The 18,410-nt window shown below is 39.7% G+C and overlaps 5 protein-coding genes across 9 annotated transcripts in view; 4 read left to right on the plus strand and 1 right to left on the minus strand.

Moving 5' to 3' along the window:
* The first annotated feature begins 84 nt into the window (after nucleotides 1-84).
* On the plus strand, nucleotides 85-4,939 carry LOC147041855 (armadillo repeat-containing protein 3-like). 3 transcript variants are annotated; one of them, XM_085938641.1, is made up of 17 exons: nucleotides 85-284; nucleotides 567-703; nucleotides 786-903; nucleotides 1,012-1,134; nucleotides 1,297-1,365; nucleotides 1,465-1,637; nucleotides 1,958-2,152; nucleotides 2,223-2,457; nucleotides 2,551-2,703; nucleotides 2,787-2,895; nucleotides 2,966-3,215; nucleotides 3,325-3,461; nucleotides 3,592-3,760; nucleotides 3,840-3,934; nucleotides 3,996-4,151; nucleotides 4,225-4,387; nucleotides 4,452-4,939. In XM_085938641.1, exons 2-17 carry the CDS (start codon nucleotides 641-643, stop codon nucleotides 4,644-4,646), a joined length of 2,403 nt encoding a protein of 800 aa, XP_085794767.1. In that variant the 5' UTR covers nucleotides 85-284; nucleotides 567-640; the 3' UTR covers nucleotides 4,647-4,939. The 3 variants fall into 3 exon arrangements, 2 of the variants coding, with proteins under 2 accessions (XP_085794767.1, XP_085794768.1); XR_015069129.1 differs by lacking the exon at nucleotides 85-284 and having other exon boundaries at nucleotides 455-703; nucleotides 3,996-4,092; nucleotides 4,452-4,598; XM_085938642.1 differs by lacking the exons at nucleotides 85-284; nucleotides 567-703 and having other exon boundaries at nucleotides 885-903; nucleotides 1,012-1,109.
* A 562-nt stretch (nucleotides 4,940-5,501) lies between these two features.
* Nucleotides 5,502-7,511, plus strand: msrb2 (methionine sulfoxide reductase B2). Its single transcript, XM_085938646.1, has 5 exons — nucleotides 5,502-5,642; nucleotides 5,906-6,003; nucleotides 6,485-6,561; nucleotides 6,878-7,025; nucleotides 7,109-7,511. The coding sequence occupies exons 1-5, from the start codon at nucleotides 5,534-5,536 to the stop codon at nucleotides 7,238-7,240; spliced, it is 564 nt and encodes a 187-aa protein (XP_085794772.1). The 5' UTR covers nucleotides 5,502-5,533; the 3' UTR covers nucleotides 7,241-7,511.
* Nucleotides 7,512-7,633: 122 nt separating this feature from the next.
* c8g (complement component 8, gamma polypeptide) lies at nucleotides 7,634-9,664 on the plus strand. Its single transcript, XM_085938645.1, has 7 exons — nucleotides 7,634-7,920; nucleotides 8,363-8,508; nucleotides 8,648-8,718; nucleotides 8,789-8,896; nucleotides 8,987-9,091; nucleotides 9,189-9,224; nucleotides 9,532-9,664. The coding sequence occupies exons 1-7, from the start codon at nucleotides 7,738-7,740 to the stop codon at nucleotides 9,549-9,551; spliced, it is 669 nt and encodes a 222-aa protein (XP_085794771.1). The 5' UTR covers nucleotides 7,634-7,737; the 3' UTR covers nucleotides 9,552-9,664.
* Nucleotides 9,665-9,794: 130 nt separating this feature from the next.
* On the plus strand, nucleotides 9,795-11,742 carry LOC147041858 (lipocalin-like). 2 transcript variants are annotated; one of them, XM_085938648.1, is made up of 7 exons: nucleotides 9,795-9,944; nucleotides 10,381-10,497; nucleotides 10,568-10,707; nucleotides 10,779-10,858; nucleotides 11,129-11,242; nucleotides 11,330-11,431; nucleotides 11,496-11,742. In XM_085938648.1, the coding sequence occupies exons 2-7, from the start codon at nucleotides 10,405-10,407 to the stop codon at nucleotides 11,513-11,515; spliced, it is 549 nt and encodes a 182-aa protein (XP_085794774.1). In that variant the 5' UTR covers nucleotides 9,795-9,944; nucleotides 10,381-10,404; the 3' UTR covers nucleotides 11,516-11,742. The 2 variants fall into 2 exon arrangements, with proteins under 2 accessions (XP_085794774.1, XP_085794773.1); XM_085938647.1 differs by having other exon boundaries at nucleotides 9,797-9,944; nucleotides 10,270-10,497.
* A 240-nt stretch (nucleotides 11,743-11,982) lies between these two features.
* cntnap2a (contactin associated protein 2a) overlaps nucleotides 11,983-18,410 on the minus strand; it is a 134,776-nt gene continuing 128,348 nt past the window's right edge. For both annotated transcript variants that reach the window (XM_085939472.1, XM_085939471.1), the window contains exons 25-27: nucleotides 14,778-15,050; nucleotides 14,254-14,325; nucleotides 11,983-14,172 (exon numbers count right to left, since the gene is read on the minus strand). In XM_085939472.1, the coding sequence (XP_085795598.1) occupies nucleotides 13,973-14,172; nucleotides 14,254-14,325; nucleotides 14,778-15,050 (545 nt within the window). In that variant the 3' untranslated portion in view covers nucleotides 11,983-13,972. The remainder of the gene's footprint in view (nucleotides 14,173-14,253; nucleotides 14,326-14,777; nucleotides 15,051-18,410) is intronic.

The following is an 18,410-nucleotide window of genomic DNA, read 5'->3' on the forward strand; positions in this document are numbered from 1 at the left end:
TCGTTTGAAAACGTCTGCACATTTTATTTTATTTTTTTAATCATTGACGCTTTGCGGTCCATTACTTTGTTGACGGTTCCTGCTGCAGCCGGTTGCCCGGGGAAACCAATGTTAGGCATCGTTTTCAGATAGGAGGTGCAGGAAGATGAAATAGTTTATAATCTGTTTCACGCATTTTATAAAAAGATCTGTAATGAGTGAGCAATTTCAAAACTGTCATCATAGCAAAATTGAGGAGGTTCAGTCTAGATCATTGATATGTGAAACGTGGACTGAAATTTAAGGTAAATTCCAACGAACGCACAATTCACGTTTTACATGTCGTTGTGAGGTCATTAGACAAATTGGCCTCAATTACGCGATGACGTCAAAGTCGTCATATCAAATGTAGTCTTACAATAGAAACGTCGCGGCCGGTAGCTGGAAAACAATGTCATCATCGTGTGGTCAATTATTTGTCCAAGCATGGCAAAACACTGTCATCTTACGTTAGCTCAGTATTTAATTACTGTTTTGTAGTAGATGTTTATGCAAAAAGAACTAAAATGCCCCCAAACTCCTTCAAGGATGTGTACTCACAGGATCGACCTATTTTAATGAAGTGCTACAAAAGCGCGACTTCTGTGCAAAAACCTTCGCAATGGACAAGAAAGATAAGAAAGAAAGAAAATCCAAGACTGCAACTGTGGACTGCAAGGAAACGGTGGGATCCATGTCTGCATCTTGAATAATAATAATAATAAAAAATGCATGCTCTGCCATCCAATATGTTCATTTTCTTCCAGTTTGAATCACTTTGTGTCGACGTCAAAACAACAAAAACCGCAGTTCTTTTGCTGAACTCCACAGAAGAGGACGTTGTCATCACAGCATGTGAAGCAATCTTCGAATTTGCAGCGGAAGGTACACAAAATCAGTTGTTCATTCAACCCCAATAATAAAGGCCTTCCGTCACTATCGGTTTTCATTCATTCATTGGTTTTCCTGTCTTTTGTCTCCCCCTGCTGTCAGATGCTAACAAAGTTTATCTCATGGAACTTGGAGTATTGCAGCCTCTCAGTCAACACATCACACACATTAATGAGCTGATCAGACGAAATGCATTCAAGGTTTTGGGCACCATGTCCACCAACAGTATGTTGAAACATCATGTGCACTTTCTTTTTGGTATTTTGGGATTGGTGTGTTGAAAATCGATTGTTTCTGCAGAACTCTTTTGTACTTATAGTTTAAGCATATTTTTTTCATCATCTTGCGCAATGAGTTCATGATTTTAATTTGTGTTGTCGCTCAAAGGTGCTGTAGGGAATGCTCTACAACAAATGGATTTAATTCCACAGATTATTGAGAAACTCTCCCTTGATGGTTAGTTTGCTGTATGGTTATTTTCTATCTATATTTGCTCTTGATATATGTTGTAATTTATATTAAACATATTATCCTATTCACGTTATCTTCCAAAAGATGTAATCATTCAAGAGTATGGAGCCCTGTGCCTATCATATCTGTCACTGGATCCCAGCTGCACGGTTCAAATCTTTGACAACAAAGGCCTGCCAGTATTAATCAAGCTACTTTCCTGTGCAGAACCAGATATTCAGAAGAACTCTCTGGAGACTATCTATAATATGCTTCAGGTGAGTACCAATGCAGTGCAGTGGAACCTCCAAAATTGAAGATGTTGGTCATTTCAAAATATCAACCAGATTTTAGAAAAATGTATTCCAGCAACATCATAAAACATTTGTTGACGGCACAGGGACATTTTTCAGTTACATTTGAATATTTGTGGCAGTCATACAAATGGAAATAATAGTTCATCGTGTTTGCAGAATAATATGGATTGGATTTTTGGGCACACACATTTGTATGTTCCGCTGCACAAAGCTAATGTATTTTAATTGTTGCAATGTCCTTTTAATTTCTCCCTCCCCTTTTGTCCACTATGTCAATGAAGAACAGCCAATTTTGTCTCCATGTTGTCGAGTTGGGCGGCATCCCTTTAGTTCTGGAGTGTCTTAATTCGGACTATGCCATCATTCAAGAGCTGGCTTTAAAAATTTTGCAGAAAGTCTCGACTGACAAAGAGTCACACAGCACAATGAGGAAAGAGCTGGCATATGATAAGCTCATAGAGATCATCCAAAACGTGGTTGGTATTTTGTTCATCTCTTGTTTTTAGTCACATTTTTTTTGATATCTTGAAATGCTTTTTCTTGCAGGATTTCAATGATCTCCATGTTGAGACTTTGCAGGTTCTTTTTAATTGTGTGAGCGATAGTGACAATTTTCAGATCATCCTGGAAGGGGGTGGACTAGCGATTATTTTCCAGCTGATGGTGCCTCCTAAATTGTCAGAGACGGAGAAACTTAAAATGCCTTTAGTACCTGTTAAGTGCAACAAGAATGAAATCCAGTCAAGTGCTGTTCAATGCATCGCCAGAGCTGCTCAGAACCGTAAGTGTAGAACAACACAGTAAAGTTCCTAAAATCTTTTTTTTTTTTTTTTTTTTTTTTTTTTCATGTGTTTATGTATATTCATGCATACAGCTGAAAATCACAAAGATCTCCATGATTTAAATGTTGAGGAAATCTTGATAGAACTTCTCTCTGGCGACAACGATTGTGCGAAAGCATTTGTTTGCCAATCTATGGCTAGAATGAGCTCCTTCTTATCCAGCAAAGAACGCGTCAGGGAATTAGGTATTTATACAAAATTATGTAAATAAATAAATAAATAAAATAAATTAAATATAAAATAATAAAAAAAATGTGTGTGAATTCAGGTGGTTTAACTGCTTTGATACGTTTACTGAGCAGCGGAAATGTGTCAGTGAGAGGGGAAGCGGTCCAGGCCCTCAATCACCTCACAGCTGGACACGAGCAAAACTCAATGTAAGAGCGACAATATGACTACTGATTTATGGAATTATTAACAATTTTTTTTTCTCCATGCTATTCTTAGGACACTATATGAAGAAAGAGGACACGAGATTCTTGTGCATCGTCTTGGCGACAGCTGTCCCAAAATAGTGACCACTGCTGCAGTTATACTTTGCAGGATTGTGGGTCAGGAAAGTATTCGATGTGACTTGTTATCTTTTGGGGCCATACCTGCACTGGTGGAGCCTTTAAAATCAACAGACTCACAGGTCCTGATTAACGCTACAATGTTAATCTGTGAACTGGTGCTTGATGCCGGTGCCAGAGCAGAGGTTGGTGATTATCGAATTATTCTTTTTTTGAATATTTCTTTTTCACAACTATGAATTTACTTCTATTGACTTGATGATAAAGCAAACGAGCGTCTCATCTTGTCTGTAGATGCAGAGTGCCGGTGGTCTCGAACCATTAGTCAATCTGCTGCGTTCCACAAACATGGACGTATTGCGCTCCACGTGCATGGCAATCAGCATTTGTGCAAAGGATGAGCCCACGTCTGTGGAGATGTGCAAATTTGGGTGAGATGCTCATTCAATATTTTCCGTTGAGACATTTCAGGTGCACGGCAAATGCAAAATCATTTGATAATTTGACCTGACACGAGGACTCACAGTACTTTGATCAACTCTCTATCATTTTGTGCTTTAGTGCTCTGGAACTGCTGGATGAAATCAACCAGTCAGACAATAGTAAGAGCAAGTTCAGCGAGTTTGCCCTAAGCAGTCTTATGCAGTCCAGCATGTCCCTTAAATATGGTTTGACGGATCATTTGTCCTCAACGGATATGATCACTGATGGCTTCTATGATGCAGGGAGGGTGTGTGCACTATTTCTGTTCATTTTATGACTTTTACATTTAGAAAACAGCTTGATACTATGTAACTTCTATTTTACAGTTGCGTTTTGATCAGAAAGTTTTGACTTTAGCGGATCTTTTCATGGAGCCATTGAACCAACACCTCCCCGTCGTCGTCGTCAATACGGCAGTCGAGTACGTATATATATATATGTTAAATGTAGAACTTTTCAAAACTTCCATATGTTTACTCCAGGGTGTATCTACGTACAAAGAATACGGAGAAAGGGCAACCGACCGAGAGATATTGGAAAGTGATGAATGATTCCGCTTTGAGGAGTTTACTTAAAGAGGTGAAAGAATCCATCACCCCTTTGAAAGACAAACACAAACAATATATTGAATTGGCCAGGTAACTTGACGATTTTTTTTTTTTAAAGGTCACATGTTGTAATATTCTAGAAATGCATTGTTTTCACTTTCAGGAAGGTAAGCAAAGTCATGGGTGGAGCCATGGAGAAAGAAGACTTGCACACTTTTGGATGGTTCCTCCACGTCTCCCTGCTGAAATATAAAATGCATTGTAATGTGATCCCTATCGGCATGATCACCAAAGGATTCTACTGTCACAGGGCCCTTCTTTTCAAGGTTGAGCATTCATCCACACTCATCTATTGTCCATTTTGTAATCCTTTGAAACTTTTTCATGCAGTACTTGGCTGATTGCATCGGCCTGAGTTGTACTCTGGTGAGAGGAGACTACAATCGAGCTTGGAATGAAGTATTAGTCTGCAAGAGAGATGAGCATTCTTCACAGCCATGTCGCTACATTGTGGACCTCATGCACCAGCCTGGAACTCTCTTGAGAGCCCATACACCTGCCGCCTTTCGCTATCACAGTATATAGATATATTTTATATTTAGATGTATTTTATGCCAATTTCTTTTTGCTTTTACTGGGACTGCAAAAAGACCCATGTGTATTAACATTATTCTAAGTCTGTGCATGACAAGATCTATAAAATAGACCGAATTAAGGTACAGTCATGAACTAATAACCTATCCAATCAATCTTTTTTTATTTTAAATAAATTATGATCTTGCTGGTTTTTCTGTGTAACCGGGAAACACTTTATAATATATCATTGTGTAATTATTTTGTAGATAAACACCCTCAGAGCAGGTGTTGTAAAATCTGGGCCAGGGTTAGTTGCACAATAAACAGCAAAATAACATTCACAGTAGGAGAGTTAGTACCAGAATTCCGTGCATGGGTTATTTAGCCTTTCCCTGTGCAGCGTCACAAGAAGCGTCTCCGATATTACCGTCCATCGACTTAGTGCATGTGTGGACATGTGTCTGTGTCACCTGTGTGTCACATCAAAATATGATGTTTTTGGTTTGTCTGCTGCAGCAATCACATTTGAGTCCAAAATTAGAATGATAGTGCATTACAAATATGACTAGCAGCATTTGGGAGAAAACAATGGACATGAGACCTTAGTCAGTTATTCCCCCTCTATGTAAAATGTTCTAGTGCATTACAAATATGACTAGCAGCATTTGGGAGAAAACAATGGACATGAGACCTTAGTCAGTTATTCCCCCCTCTATGTAAAATGTTCTATCCATAAACCTTGTAAGCGTTGAACATTGGCCAGCAATTAAGGAGTGAACCTACACTTTGACCTAGATTGTAGAAAGTTGGACTTTTTGAACGGGTCAACCAGTTAACAGGCGACGTGGGGAGGACCAGTCCTGATTCAGCTGTGTACACCTGTGCACACTGCAAACATGTCTCGTCTGGTCGCTCGGCTCTTCGTTTCCAAACATTCGCGAGCCACACTTTCGCTGTTACCACGATGCATCCCAGTCTTGTTGCGCCCAGTACACACAAGTTCAGGTATGTTGAATTTATTAATACATTAAAAATCTTGGAATCTATGCATGTGCCAGGTCATTACGTTAAATCTGGGATTAAAACATTTTAGGCGGCTCAACCAATTCTATGGTATGAATTGCCTAAACGAGAAGGATTGGAGCATTTCCACTTCCATTTTGATTTAGGAATGCCAATCGCTTGATTAGCGATGCTCAATGCAATCTCACTAATTTAACAAAATGTATAATACTTGAATTTAAGCATTGTGCTCTTCCTCTCTTCAGTCCTGAAATCGCTCACCCGCTATAATGAGACTACGGATTGGCAAAAGAAACTCTCTCCTGAGCAATATGTGATCACAAGAGAAAGGGGGACAGAGGTGGTGAGTAACAAACACAGCCCCCCCCACCCCCACCTGTGACATTTCACACAAATCAGCAGTTGGATTTGGACTTTGGTCTTCCCTATATTCGGTTCAGCTATCTCAAAAACAAACCATTTGTCTACCACATGGAATGTTGCATACAATATCAAATTAAACTTCAGAGGCCCTTTGAATCAATTTATGATATGCTACCAATTTTATAATAACACAAGTCTAATTAAATAGAATCAATTGATGTAGCGCATACATTATTATTTTACAATGATATATATTCTTAGCATACTAATAGCAATAAGCCTTAAGAAATAAAATGCTCAGTTTTGATGGAGACTGGTATTATGATAGAAATATAATGAAGATGCATTATATCGTTCTTAGGAATTTGTTCTACTTGCATGAAAGTCAATCTAAGTTCTGTATGACTCATTTGAAAATGTTTTGTTATTTTTATCATTCCATCATTTGTGATTGTTCTCAGCCCTTCAGTGGGATATACCTGAACCACTACGAGACGGGGATGTACCACTGTGTCTGCTGTGATTCTCCACTCTTCAAGTAAAAACAAATCATTAACTTGCACACTCTACCATGAGTTGGAGAAGAAGATGTAATTCAGCAATGATTTCAAAATTAGCTTCTCAGAGTTAATATTGTTTTATAATTGCAAGCTATTTTACTCTGTCTAATGTTGCTGTTGTGTTTTTTTGGTCTCACTGAATTACACTATTTTACGCATTTGATTTTTTCATTATTATTATATATTCTATTTTAATATTATTATAATTTTTTTCATAATTTTATGCATCATGACTACACACTTTTTCAATTCACCCTCTAAATTTTTGAATATTGTTTGCAACCGTCTTGACAGCTCAGAGGCCAAGTATGACTCGGGGACAGGCTGGCCAGCTTTCAAAGAGGCTCATGGGACATGGGAGCGAGATGAGAGCCACGCCTCCATCATCCGTCGCCCCGACAACAGCCTGGGGAGTGCTAGCGTCGAGGTCATTTGTAAAAACGTTAGTTCCGCTTTATTCTTGGAAGTCTGCTTGGTTTCATGTGCTCCACACACTGTTTCTAAGACATCCTCTTCTTCACGCAGTGCGATGCCCATCTGGGTCACGTATTTGAGGACGGCCCAGACCCGACTGGTCAGCGTTTCTGTATTAACAGCGCGGCCCTCAACTTTAAACCTAGAGACAACAACAAATCTGACAAGACGGAAGAAAACTGATATATATCATTTGGGCTTTTATGTCACTAACAACAGTGTTGCATTTTATTTTTCACTTCCAGTCAACTAAGGTGGGATTTTTGTCTCACTCATTTTCCTCATTAGGTAACACGGTCATAGTTTTATCATCTATGTACAAGAAATACTGTTGGAATGTCATTGCAACATCCATTTTTGGTTCACTCTGTTTGTTTTTGCTCTGAAATTGACCTCACTTGTATCAAGTTTGCCAACTCATTTTTTAATGAATAAATGGATATGTTCTATCATATACTATAAACATACATTGAGGTTAATGCTGCATTCTACAGTTGGGAACCCCACACAGCAGGATCCCATGCCAGTTAATATTTAACTGAACGTCATCCTCTTTTGCCACACTGTTTGCATGATCTCTTATTCATTTTGAGTGTCTGGTTGTGCACACTACTCACTGGGAAGACCAAGGAAAAGGACAGAAAAAGGAGATTTGAATAAATAAGGAGTCAAAGTAGAAGATGGCAGGAATATGGAGGTGTACGCTAACCGTGGCTGTGCTGATGTTTGTGTGCCTATGGGGCGCTACTGAGGCTGTCGGCGGCGCAAAGAGTCGGCCCAGACCCAAAAGAAGACCTCGCAAGAAGCCAAAGGTCGACCCCATTGATGTGACGCCGCCTCAGCAGAATATAGACATACAACAGGTATAGATGATACCAATTTTGAGTTTTAAATTGTGCCAATGGTGATCTTAAGGGCTGCAAAAAAATATAATCCAATGAATAAATCAAGATTTGTAATTTGATTAATACCGCAATTGCTGCTTTTGTCCTTTTAATGGTTCTCTCGTCTCACTACATTCAAATGACTCAGTAGACAATTTCTATTGGAGTGTCAGCGGTCTAACCCAAAACAATTTTGAAAGAAGCCAGTGCGTCAAATGTGCACTTTGCTTGCTCAGGGGTCAACACGGGGTCAGGCAAAAAGAACAAGCTTGTGCAACCCGTGTCAATAGGGTGCTTTTTTTTTTTTTAACACAAAACCAATTACAGCTTTTTCAAAATGAAGGAAGTGAGTTTTGGCGATAAATACAGAATAAATACTTTTGATGACATATTTCAATGCATATATGTTTTTGTGTTTTAGATGACGGGGACATGGTACTTGCTCAACACTGCCTCCAAATGCTCCTTTTTAATCAATCATGGAACCAAAATGGAACCTACAGTCATGAATCTCACATTGTCCACCACCTCAGACCAAACACTGTCGGTTAGCACCAAGACACGTCAGTAAGTCTTTACATGACATTTCCCAGTCAAATTTGAACTCCTCCAAGCAGCGTTATAAACATTTGTCAGCTCTTCTGTGAGTCCAGCTGTCAAAACAAAATGGAGCCAATCTGATCAAAGTGCTTTTATCCCTTTTCAGCAATCATCAGTGTTGGGAAATATTGCAGATTTACCATTTAACCCCGACCCCAGGGCGGTTGACCCTGAAAGGTTTCTCTAGAATTACATATTCTGAAAGTCATATAAAATATCTGTGATCAATCACTATCCCTTCCATTAGGATCTCGACCTCAGCTGAACACTGATATTGTGATCGGAGAAACAGACTATAGCTCTTATGCTATCATGTACTATCAGAAACAAGGCAAGATCACCATGAAACTCTACGGTGAGCTCAAAGACAATAAGTAGGCAAATAAGAAAGCAATGATTCGGTTTATTTTCCCCCTTTAATATTATTTTTGTGTACTATTTTTAGCCAGGTCAGTTGACAATCTATCTGAACCAGTGTTGACCAAGTTTGAGCAACTTGCCGAAAAACAAGCTTTGGGACTGGCATTCCTCTTCCCCTTTCCAACTTACAGTACGTTCCCATGCAATTCAAAACAACAACAACAACAACAACAACAGATTGATGCTGCTGCCATTTAAGAGGATGACATTTCCTTTTTTTTTTCTAGGTCACTGTGGCGATGTGGACCAGCATCACAAAATTGGTATGTTGACAATTGAGATTTATATTTAGATTTGCATTTTTTTTAAACTACAGTTAAAGATGTATTTTCACTAAATGTTCCATTTTTAAAAAGGAGTTTAACACCAATTTGTATTAGGAAACAAAAAAAGCGCTGCTGTCCCTGGCTCCCTCCCTCCCTCCCTTCCCAAAGCACATTTTTCTCACATGTGCTTGCTTGCACTTGTGTAACAATCAATTTCAGTTTAGTCGACAAAATGTTATTCAAGACCCGCTGATGAATATATCAGCACGGAATGGAATTTAACCTCTCTTCCTTTGTCTTGCAGACTGCGTCCCCACATGCTGAACCATTTGGAGTCGTGATTAGTCGTCGTTGGCATCTCTGAACTTAAAATCAATACGTGTAGCAACTCAAATTAAATATGACTAAAAATACAAACAAGATTTGAGCTATTTTCATGGTTGTGGCCATGCTCAGAATTGTTGTGTGCATGTGAGAGAACATAAAATGAAGACCAGATGTGCAAAAGTTTTGAGAATTCAATTGCACAACTAGAACTTCAAAAATGTAATGTAAGATTGTGTTTGTGTGTGTTACATAAGCAGCTGAGGACCAGGTGGTGCCTGCTTGGTCTCCCCATTCTGAAGAATTCATCATTTTTAACTCTGAACCTATTTTAAAACGACACATTTTGTGACATTGTTCTTTAACTCCACCCAAAACAAATACAACTAAACGGTAAGGTTGTCAATTTATTAGCACTATAATGCCAGTTTAAAAGCTCCTGTCATATTTATGCTCCAAATTGAGTCTGTAGGTTTTGTCTCCATGAGCAAACGTTCACGTAAGCTTACAATTGTTCTGACATTTGATTATGTCACCAGTGCTTTCCTTAGGGAGCACGTTTATACTCTTGCAAAACAACGTTGAATAACCTTTGCATGTGCCAAACTTTTGTGATGGATGAGCAAGTGGGGGAGACTGGAGTGCGAAACAGGAAACCCTCATTACACACCCCTTCACACGGGAATTGTGTAACAGTGCAAAATTGCATTGTGGTCAGAGAGTTTTGTAAGGTTGATGGGAGGAGACAAGGAAAGAGGAGACGATGCAGGATATAAGGCCCCTCCACTTGGCTTTTCTTTCTTACCTCTCTACACACTCACCGCCAAAGAAGAGGAGCTGAAGAGATACCAAGATGAACATGCTACTGACGACGTTGGTTGCAATGATGTGCGCATTGGCTGCATGCGTCGACGTCAATCCTGTTCAGGATTTTGATCTGCAGAGGGTAAAGCAAAAGATTTATTTCACTCGAGATTGACTGTATTTTTAAACAAACTGTCCGTTGTCACCTTCAGATGGCCGGCAAGTGGTACATGGTTGGCATGGCCACTAATGCGCCTTGGTTTGTAAACAATAAGGAAACCATGAAGATGGGGACTACAATCATGGTGCCAACTGAAGGGGGAGACTTGGACCTCACTCATGCCCACATAAAGTGTGTCATTCATGTTCAATTGTTTATTGTAAGGGGACTTGAAATGCTCAACGTGTTCCTTTACTTTTAAGGGATGATAATACCTGCTGGAAAATGACTCATCTTGCTAAAAAAACAGAAACTCCTGGACGCTTTACCTTTCACAGCCAAGGTGAGTAGACAGATAATCTGATTATTGGTTAACTATTGATACATACTGCCCCGCCCCAACATGAGTAAATGAATGAATAAATAAATTTGGTATAGATATTTACCATTTGTACATTTAGGGTAAAAAAAAATCTAATGGACAAAAAAAAACATTCAAGATTGCACGCTACACTCTACGTAATTTGACTTTCAAAGACACATTGGAGCTCATGACTTCATTTTCAAACCAGTGAGTTGAAGTGTATGAATATAAACATCTGTTCTTTTCCAGTTTGGAATAACGATAATGACATGCGTGTCGTCAGCGTCCTGTACGACAACTTTGCGGTGGTCCACACCATTAAGACAAAGGAAGGAGTATCGGAGGTTTTGAACAACCTTTACAGTGAGTCACAACTTGTTTACAAAGCTCTCACTGGATTTATGTTCTGTTTGGGTAGATTTGTAATAAAGGTAACTCATGCCTTTGTAGCTCGCACTACTGAGGTCAGCGCGGCCCTGCAGCAGAACTTTAAGGACTTCTCCATTGAGACCGGCATTCTGGCTGAAAATGTTGCCATCCTGCCAATTACTGGTGTGTATCTTTAACATATTCCAATCCTTTCACATTTTGAACTGATTTCCTCATGTTGTTGCAGCTGAGTGTCCCGAGGCCTGAACAGTTTCTTCCTCAATCTCTGATGTCTCCAGCTCAGCTCCACGTATGCATTTCTTCAAACAGCTCAGTATTTCCATTTCACACAACTTTAATTGAAATAGAACAAATAGGAAGGGCAGAGGGAAAAGATGTTTACATTGAAACCGTTTCATTTTATGTTTTTATCTCCTGATTTTATTCTGACTTTGATTTTCCCTACAAGCCAATAAAACCAAAAATAAATTCTGCGTGTTTGTTTTATTCAACGACTTATTGTGCAATGTGCATCAGCCTCTACAGGCGGCAACATGCCATCAGATCATTTTTTTTCAGTTTCAAAATTCTAAACCGCTTCTATTTTAGGCCTACTTAGATTATTGATAACATTTCTTTCAAAAAAAAAATCACTCCTAATGGCCGAAGACACTCAGACGATGCAGAGAAAAGGACAAGTTCATAAAGATCAAACACTCTTTATTCAACTCAACAGAACTAAAAGAAAAGCATTCAGGTTATGACTTGATCTACTCTACCTGGCTCTTGTGTTCAAAGCCCGGTGAGAGGGCAAATGTGTCGACTGTATAGCTGGTTTATCACAATTAGAGAAAAGAAAGTCACTCACTTGCCTTCATGAATGAAGTCTTGTTTGAGGCCAAAGTAAAAGGCAAGCAGACTTCACCAATTAGCAACGAGGCAACAATGATGCACAAATCCATCAGTGGAAGAGGGCTTCACAACAATTTCATCACGTACACAAGAAGCTAACACGTTTGGCAGCTTGTAAGGAAAATACAGAAAAAAAACATATAGGGGGGGGTAAAATATGACAAGTACGCCATGGAAATTTTTCATGGTTTAAATAAATGCAAGTTGATTTAAAATGGCACCGTTTTTTTAAGTTTCTATTATTCATTCCTTGTTCTGAACATTTTCGATTTGTGCAACAACCTTGCCACAAACACCACTAAAGGCTACGTGCGTCACACATTTTGCATTTCTCAGCTCTCAGCATCACCTTCCACAGTTTTACAAAGCTGTTAAGTTGAATCGATTCCAAAAGTGGACATTTTGCAAGTTCAGTGCTAAGCACCATTTGAAACAGTAAATGCATAAGCGCATGCATGATTTGATAGATTTCATGCCAGCAGTTTAGTCCAGGACAAGGCGAAATGGCTCAAAGGCACAATTCATTTCGAAAAGCCAATGATTACCTTGACGACTTTGTACGTCCAAATTAAACATCCGTTTTTATCTCTTGATAATTCATTGATGAATTATAGCCCTCTATTTTAACAACCTCACAAATCATATGCAAAGACCTTAAATTCAAATTGGAAGTGGTTGACGTAAAACATTATTTTTTTTTTTGGCAAAGAGACAAATGAAGCGTTCAAGGCTGAATAAGTGGTTCCAAATAGAAAAGAAAGCTGCAATGGTGAGCAAAAGAAACACACCCATTCACTAGAAAGACTTGTTATCATGCTTGGAAAAACACCAACATGTCCCCGTACAATCCAATGTCATAAGAATTGAACATAAAACTACACACATTATGTACTATCATTGGCAAATGTATGCTAATCATTTAGATTAGGATGAAGGAGTGTTATGGCAATCCAAAAAATAAAAAAGGACATGCTTTAAAATACACAATGTCAATCATATGAGGAAAAAAAAGTCACAATATTGGGAAAATATTCTGGTGAGGACGGGCTGGATTTAAGTTTCACGAATAAACAATGTCACATTAACACCATCAAACTCAGTAATGTGTTCCTGAGAATTAATTCCAACGAAATTGCCACTTTTGCAGGATTTATACCATCGAAGTGTCTTTAACAAATGCGTCGATTAGAAAATAGCACATCGCTCCAGCAACACATGAGCTGATGCATTTTGAGCGTAGGAGTTTTCACATTTACTCATCACTCCACTATCAGAGTTCTTATCAGTGCAGCCGTAACACTCCTTCATAGTTTAGTATTTATGTTATGGACTCTGGAAACAAATCTTTAGAAAAAAGAATATACAAAGGCAGGCTGGTGCAAGTACAGTCTGCAAAAACAAAACCATTTGGCATGATGATTTGATCAATTTTGATATTCGATATATTCTTGTTAAAAAATTAAATCCAAACTAACATAGACTCTGTCCTATCACCCAACTCAGTAAATATTACTATTTGTCATATACAGTATTCAAAGGACTCCGTAAAACGTCCACGCACGATACAAAGGACAAGCCAGTTAGTATTTACATGTACGAGGCTCGGCTGAGTCCCTCATAGTTTCTATACTCTCAATATAGATATACAGAATATATATATAAAAAAAAAAACATTTTACATGTCTCTCTCTCTTTAGGAGATTATTGTCCTATTCAATGAGCTTTTTATTCTTTCCAAGACTGGTCGTTTTAAACATCTCCATCACGGTGGCGACTTGTGGTTACACCACCAACGTCCTCTCAAAGTCATTGTTAGATGAACCATTCCTTCTTTGATTCCTCAATAGTTTCCGGATTTTCTGTACCGATGATGGCTGTGTCCGTAGACTCGCCCGGGGGTTCTGTGGTGCTTTTGGCCTCGTTTGTGTGGTAGGTACCTTTGTGACGGAACATGTAGCGGATCAAGAACACCAGAGTGCATAAGATGGTGAAGATCACAACGGCGATGATCCCTGCGGGAAGAGACAACCAAAAACATGCTGGTCGATGCAACGAGAGGCTGAATAGATTTCATATGGATGACGCGTGCGTACCTCCAATAATAGCAGAGTCTCTATTGACTCCATCGGGAATCACTCTTTCCTCATTAAAAGGGAATTCTGCATCTGAAGGAGTAGAAAAGACAAAAACAATACCAGAAGGTACTTGTCAAATAATAAATAAAAAAAATGAAACATGTGCTCCCTGGTATTTTTTTTTTTGACAGCTACTATTAAACTCTTGATCAATGGCAGATGAAAATCTATTAAAAGCCTTTAGGAATTCAGTCTACCCTCATGGGGAACCAAGTCATTCCTTTCAAAAAAGAAATATACATTTATATTCAGATCAATGAGCGTGTCTGAAAAACAAAATCACAACTACTGCTGCAGTATGAGATCAGATTAAGACCGTCCAAGTATAGAAAATGCCAAGGAGGCACAAAGAGCTGACCCGGTTTATGGATTCTGGATCTGTGCCTAATATCTCAGCATCCCCATCAGGCCTGAGCAATACTGTTGTATTTTCAATGATGCCAATCACTTCCTAGCAACTTTGCTAAGCAACGCATCCCGACCTGTGTTGTCCAGATGCCACGGATCCGTTGCGGCCGACATTGGTGGGATGGTGAGAGGTGACGCCCCGCAGTTGGACTCCACCAGTTTCCCCTGGTAAGATACCGGCGAGGCAGCTGCAGGCTGCTGCGCTTGTTGCACAACACTTGTTTGAGTGTTGCTCCTCAGTGCAAACTTGAGTGGGGCCACTCCGTTGAACTGCACCCGTGACAAGCAGCCAATGAAGCCTGGGCTGTTGTAACGCTCGATCACTTCTGGGTCAACGTAGTCCGTTTCTGGAAGGACCAAAGCGGACGGCTGATTAGGTTATCTCACCGTAAATGGATTCAAAGACAATCGAACTGCGTCACACACATCTCAATATACAGTAAGTGTGTATAAGTAAATAAGTTGATTTATGATGATTATTGTTAAATATGTCTGTGATTAAGTTTGATGAGATAAGAGAATGACAACGTCAGACAAGTCCATCTTTCTGGGATAAGAGAAAACAATGGCAGTCAGATAGATAGAGCACAGTCCGTGTTGAGTCAAGATAGTGGGGCTAGTACAAAACACAAGAAATGATTGTTCATCAATATCTTCAATATACAAGGAATTTGAACTCATATTCTGACCCCACAGCTAATTCTTTTTTCAAGTTTTTCAAGTGCACCACACCCAAACAGCACAGCATGAAGCGTGCACCCATCATGCCGAAGCAGCAAAGCATGTCATGTTAGAGGATGCCATTTTATTCCCAGCCGTAGCTTTGTTATCTTCGTTTTCATTTTGATGTGAACAATTGGGCCTATGCAGGCACACTATTGATTGTGCTGCCAGGAACAGCGCTGAGCACTATATAATCATTATCTGAGCAGGCCACCCACAGATGTGTGCATTGTGTCAAATATATAACAATTGTACATCTGATGGCAGCAACAGAAGGGGAGGAGGAGGGGTACCCGCTTTAAGATGAGGCGCTTAGGCGTCTGAATACTAATAAGCTCCATTACTAAACATCACCTTCTAATGAGACCTTGGGCAGCAACAGGGACCATGCACTTATCAATCACTCCACATCACGAGAATTATGCATGTGCAGAAACGGCCGAGGCAGAAAACCCCCCCCACACATGAGTAGAATACAAACAGCACTTACTGATTAGGAATATAAATGCACTTGCGCTTGTATGTGTTGGAGAGGCGCTGTCCTGAATACTAATGAGACTAGTCTCGTGGGGTGTCGGCATTGGTGTTGAGTAAATAGCTGAAAACGCTTTGCAATTTCTGCATATTTTTCCCTCAGTGATTCACATGGGAACGTTCACTAGATACTGTTCCAATATTTAGGCCAGGGGTGTCAAACTCATATTTGTCACGGGCCGCAGCTTTAATTATATACACTATAGGCTACACAACAAATGGATTCGGTTTGAAACTCGAGACTAAAACTGCAAATCTTTTTTGAAAAGATCAATTATAACAAAAATGTCTAGCAATATCTGTATTTCTTTAAAAGTGAGGACAATTTCTAATTTTAGTATTGACACATGAAGTCGATGCACAATTTGTCTGCGGGGGCTATGTAAAATGATGTGGCGGACCGTATCTGGGCCCCGGGCCTTGAGTTTGACATCTATAATTTAGGCTATTTATTCACTGATGAATAAGCTTTGTAATAGTTGAGCATCTTGGAAGCGTGTGTGTCTGGCCAGGAGATGAAGCACATTAGAGGCAATAACATTAGACGTCATCTATGTTGACAAAGCCTCTCGTATAATTCCGACCTTTCTGCAAACAATGCATTCTTTTGACTTGCTTTCACTCTTTCTCGGCAGTTGCAAGCTAATAGATACAGCAAAGTCCAATCCACTTGGCAGCATATTATCCCAAATGATTGCATTGTGATCCAGCATTTTGATTGTACAACAAACCACATGTGACCCAGCACACACACACACACACACACACACACACACACACACACACACACACACACACACACACACACACACACACACACACACACACACACACACACACACACACACACACACACATGCACGTAATAGCCCCAAGGTCGTAGAGTCACCAATATGACATGTATCATTAATGGTAGAAGAGAACAAGCAGGTAGCGGATGGGTTTTGGGGAGCTAGTGGATTTTCTTTGAAGGAACCTTGGAGATGTGGGTCAAGGACGAAGAAGAAAGAAGGGAAGATGGAGACATCTGCAGGATGAGTTGAGAGGGAGGGTGTGGCTGCGTCTGCTATGACTGATGATGGAGAGGTGGGAAAGGTGAGAGACGGATTAGGGGGTGGAAAGACACTGTGTGAAAAAAAGATTGAAGGGAAAAAAAATGCTCCAATGGTGACAGAGATGAGAATAGGGGCAGAGATCAAAATGTTGCCATGGCAACAAATGGAAGCTAATGCAGGGGTGGGAAAAAAAAAGGTTATAAAGGCTTTGAGAATCGAAATGTGAATCACGTCATACTTGAATAGCAGTGGACCTAAGAGTGCCTCAATAATAGCATTAAAAATGTAAACAACAAAGTGTATATTGTAGAAATCACTTCAGTTTACCATCACTGATGTCTCTCTGCAATGTCCTTACACTTGTAAAGCTAACAGTAACTTTGGAGTGTTTGCATAATGCTAATGCATTACAATATTCATGATATGGCTTTCAAATAAAGACCAGTCACCTGCAGCAACTTGCAAGTCAGAACGGTACAGTGCATTCACGTCAAGTTAAGAAATATGATTATTATTTACATGCTAAAGGCATGTAATGGATCAATTTAATACATCTCACGCAAACATGATGTCAGTTACATTGAGTCAAAGTCTGAGGCTAACCTGTTTTCCTCTTCTTTCTTTCCTCCTCTTTGATAGCAGATCTCAGCACAGAATATTAGCAGGGACTTTTCACTCATTTGTGCCCTTCTCTCATCCTCCTTCCCTTCCTTTCCTGTCCTTTCCTCTCTCTCTTTCTCTCTCTCTCTCTCTGCAGTGCGGTCCTACCCCCACCCACCCTGACAGCAGCTGGTAAAAACATGGCTCTTGGAATTTACATCAACGTGGATCAGGATTCACCAGGGTAAAAAGTGCAGCTGCAAGCATGATGTCACACACATAAAGCCTTGAGATTAGAACCAACTGGAAAGTTTGGAATCATAGAAAACGTGAATTATTGACATTTAAGCAGTTGCTCCACATAGAAATCAATTTGGAATGTTGTCAACATAGGCAGATAACAAATTTGTCCAATTAAAGTGATACCCAAGTCCAGTCTGAGGAAGAAATAATCAATCCAATTTCTGCATCATACATTGAGTAAGAGTGCTGCAATGCTGCAGGGATGTCAAGGACAGATATGGAGTAGAATGTAAAGTGATGCTGTTCATTACTTATCGGCTAGCAAGATCTCATGGGCTGCACAAAAAGCTGCCAAAGCAAAGATAAACTTTTATTCACAAAGATAAACACACATAAAAGCACAAGTGTGTGATGGTCAGCCCCCAAAACCACTTTGAGCAGTGTATAGCAACAAATGCTGAGTCTTCCATGGTCACAATCAATACCACTTAAACACAATTGCCCACTGGAGTGACACTGCAAATCTCACCAGCCTCGACTTGACACATGCCA

The sequence above is a fragment of the Syngnathus leptorhynchus genome, chromosome 19 (genome assembly GCF_054491065.1).
Source record: "Syngnathus leptorhynchus isolate UIUO chromosome 19, UIUO_Slep, whole genome shotgun sequence".
In the NCBI taxonomy this organism is placed as follows: Eukaryota; Metazoa; Chordata; class Actinopteri; order Syngnathiformes; family Syngnathidae; genus Syngnathus; species Syngnathus leptorhynchus.

Bases quoted from the DNA above. Each gene is read 5' to 3' on its own strand.
- LOC147041855 (XM_085938641.1), top strand. From the start codon at position 641: ATGGACAAGAAAGATAAGAAAGAAAGAAAATCCAAGACTGCAACTGTG. The intron at 2,458-2,550 runs GTAAGTGTAGAA...TCATGCATACAG, and splicing joins CGCCAGAGCTGCTCAGAACC to CTGAAAATCACAAAGATCTC. The intron at 3,935-3,995 runs GTACGTATATAT...TGTTTACTCCAG, and splicing joins GTCGTCAATACGGCAGTCGA to GGTGTATCTACGTACAAAGA.
- msrb2 (XM_085938646.1), top strand. From the start codon at position 5,534: ATGTCTCGTCTGGTCGCTCGGCTCTTCGTTTCCAAACATTCGCGAGCC. The intron at 5,643-5,905 runs GTATGTTGAATT...TCCTCTCTTCAG, and splicing joins CCCAGTACACACAAGTTCAG to TCCTGAAATCGCTCACCCGC. The intron at 7,026-7,108 runs GTTAGTTCCGCT...TTCTTCACGCAG, and splicing joins TCGAGGTCATTTGTAAAAAC to TGCGATGCCCATCTGGGTCA.
- c8g (XM_085938645.1), top strand. From the start codon at position 7,738: ATGGCAGGAATATGGAGGTGTACGCTAACCGTGGCTGTGCTGATGTTT. The intron at 8,509-8,647 runs GTAAGTCTTTAC...ATCCCTTTTCAG, and splicing joins GTTAGCACCAAGACACGTCA to CAATCATCAGTGTTGGGAAA. The intron at 8,719-8,788 runs GTTTCTCTAGAA...CCCTTCCATTAG, and splicing joins AGGGCGGTTGACCCTGAAAG to GATCTCGACCTCAGCTGAAC.
- LOC147041858 (XM_085938648.1), top strand. From the start codon at position 10,405: ATGAACATGCTACTGACGACGTTGGTTGCAATGATGTGCGCATTGGCT. The intron at 10,708-10,778 runs GTGTGTCATTCA...TTTACTTTTAAG, and splicing joins CTCACTCATGCCCACATAAA to GGATGATAATACCTGCTGGA. The intron at 10,859-11,128 runs GTGAGTAGACAG...GTTCTTTTCCAG, and splicing joins CTTTACCTTTCACAGCCAAG to TTTGGAATAACGATAATGAC.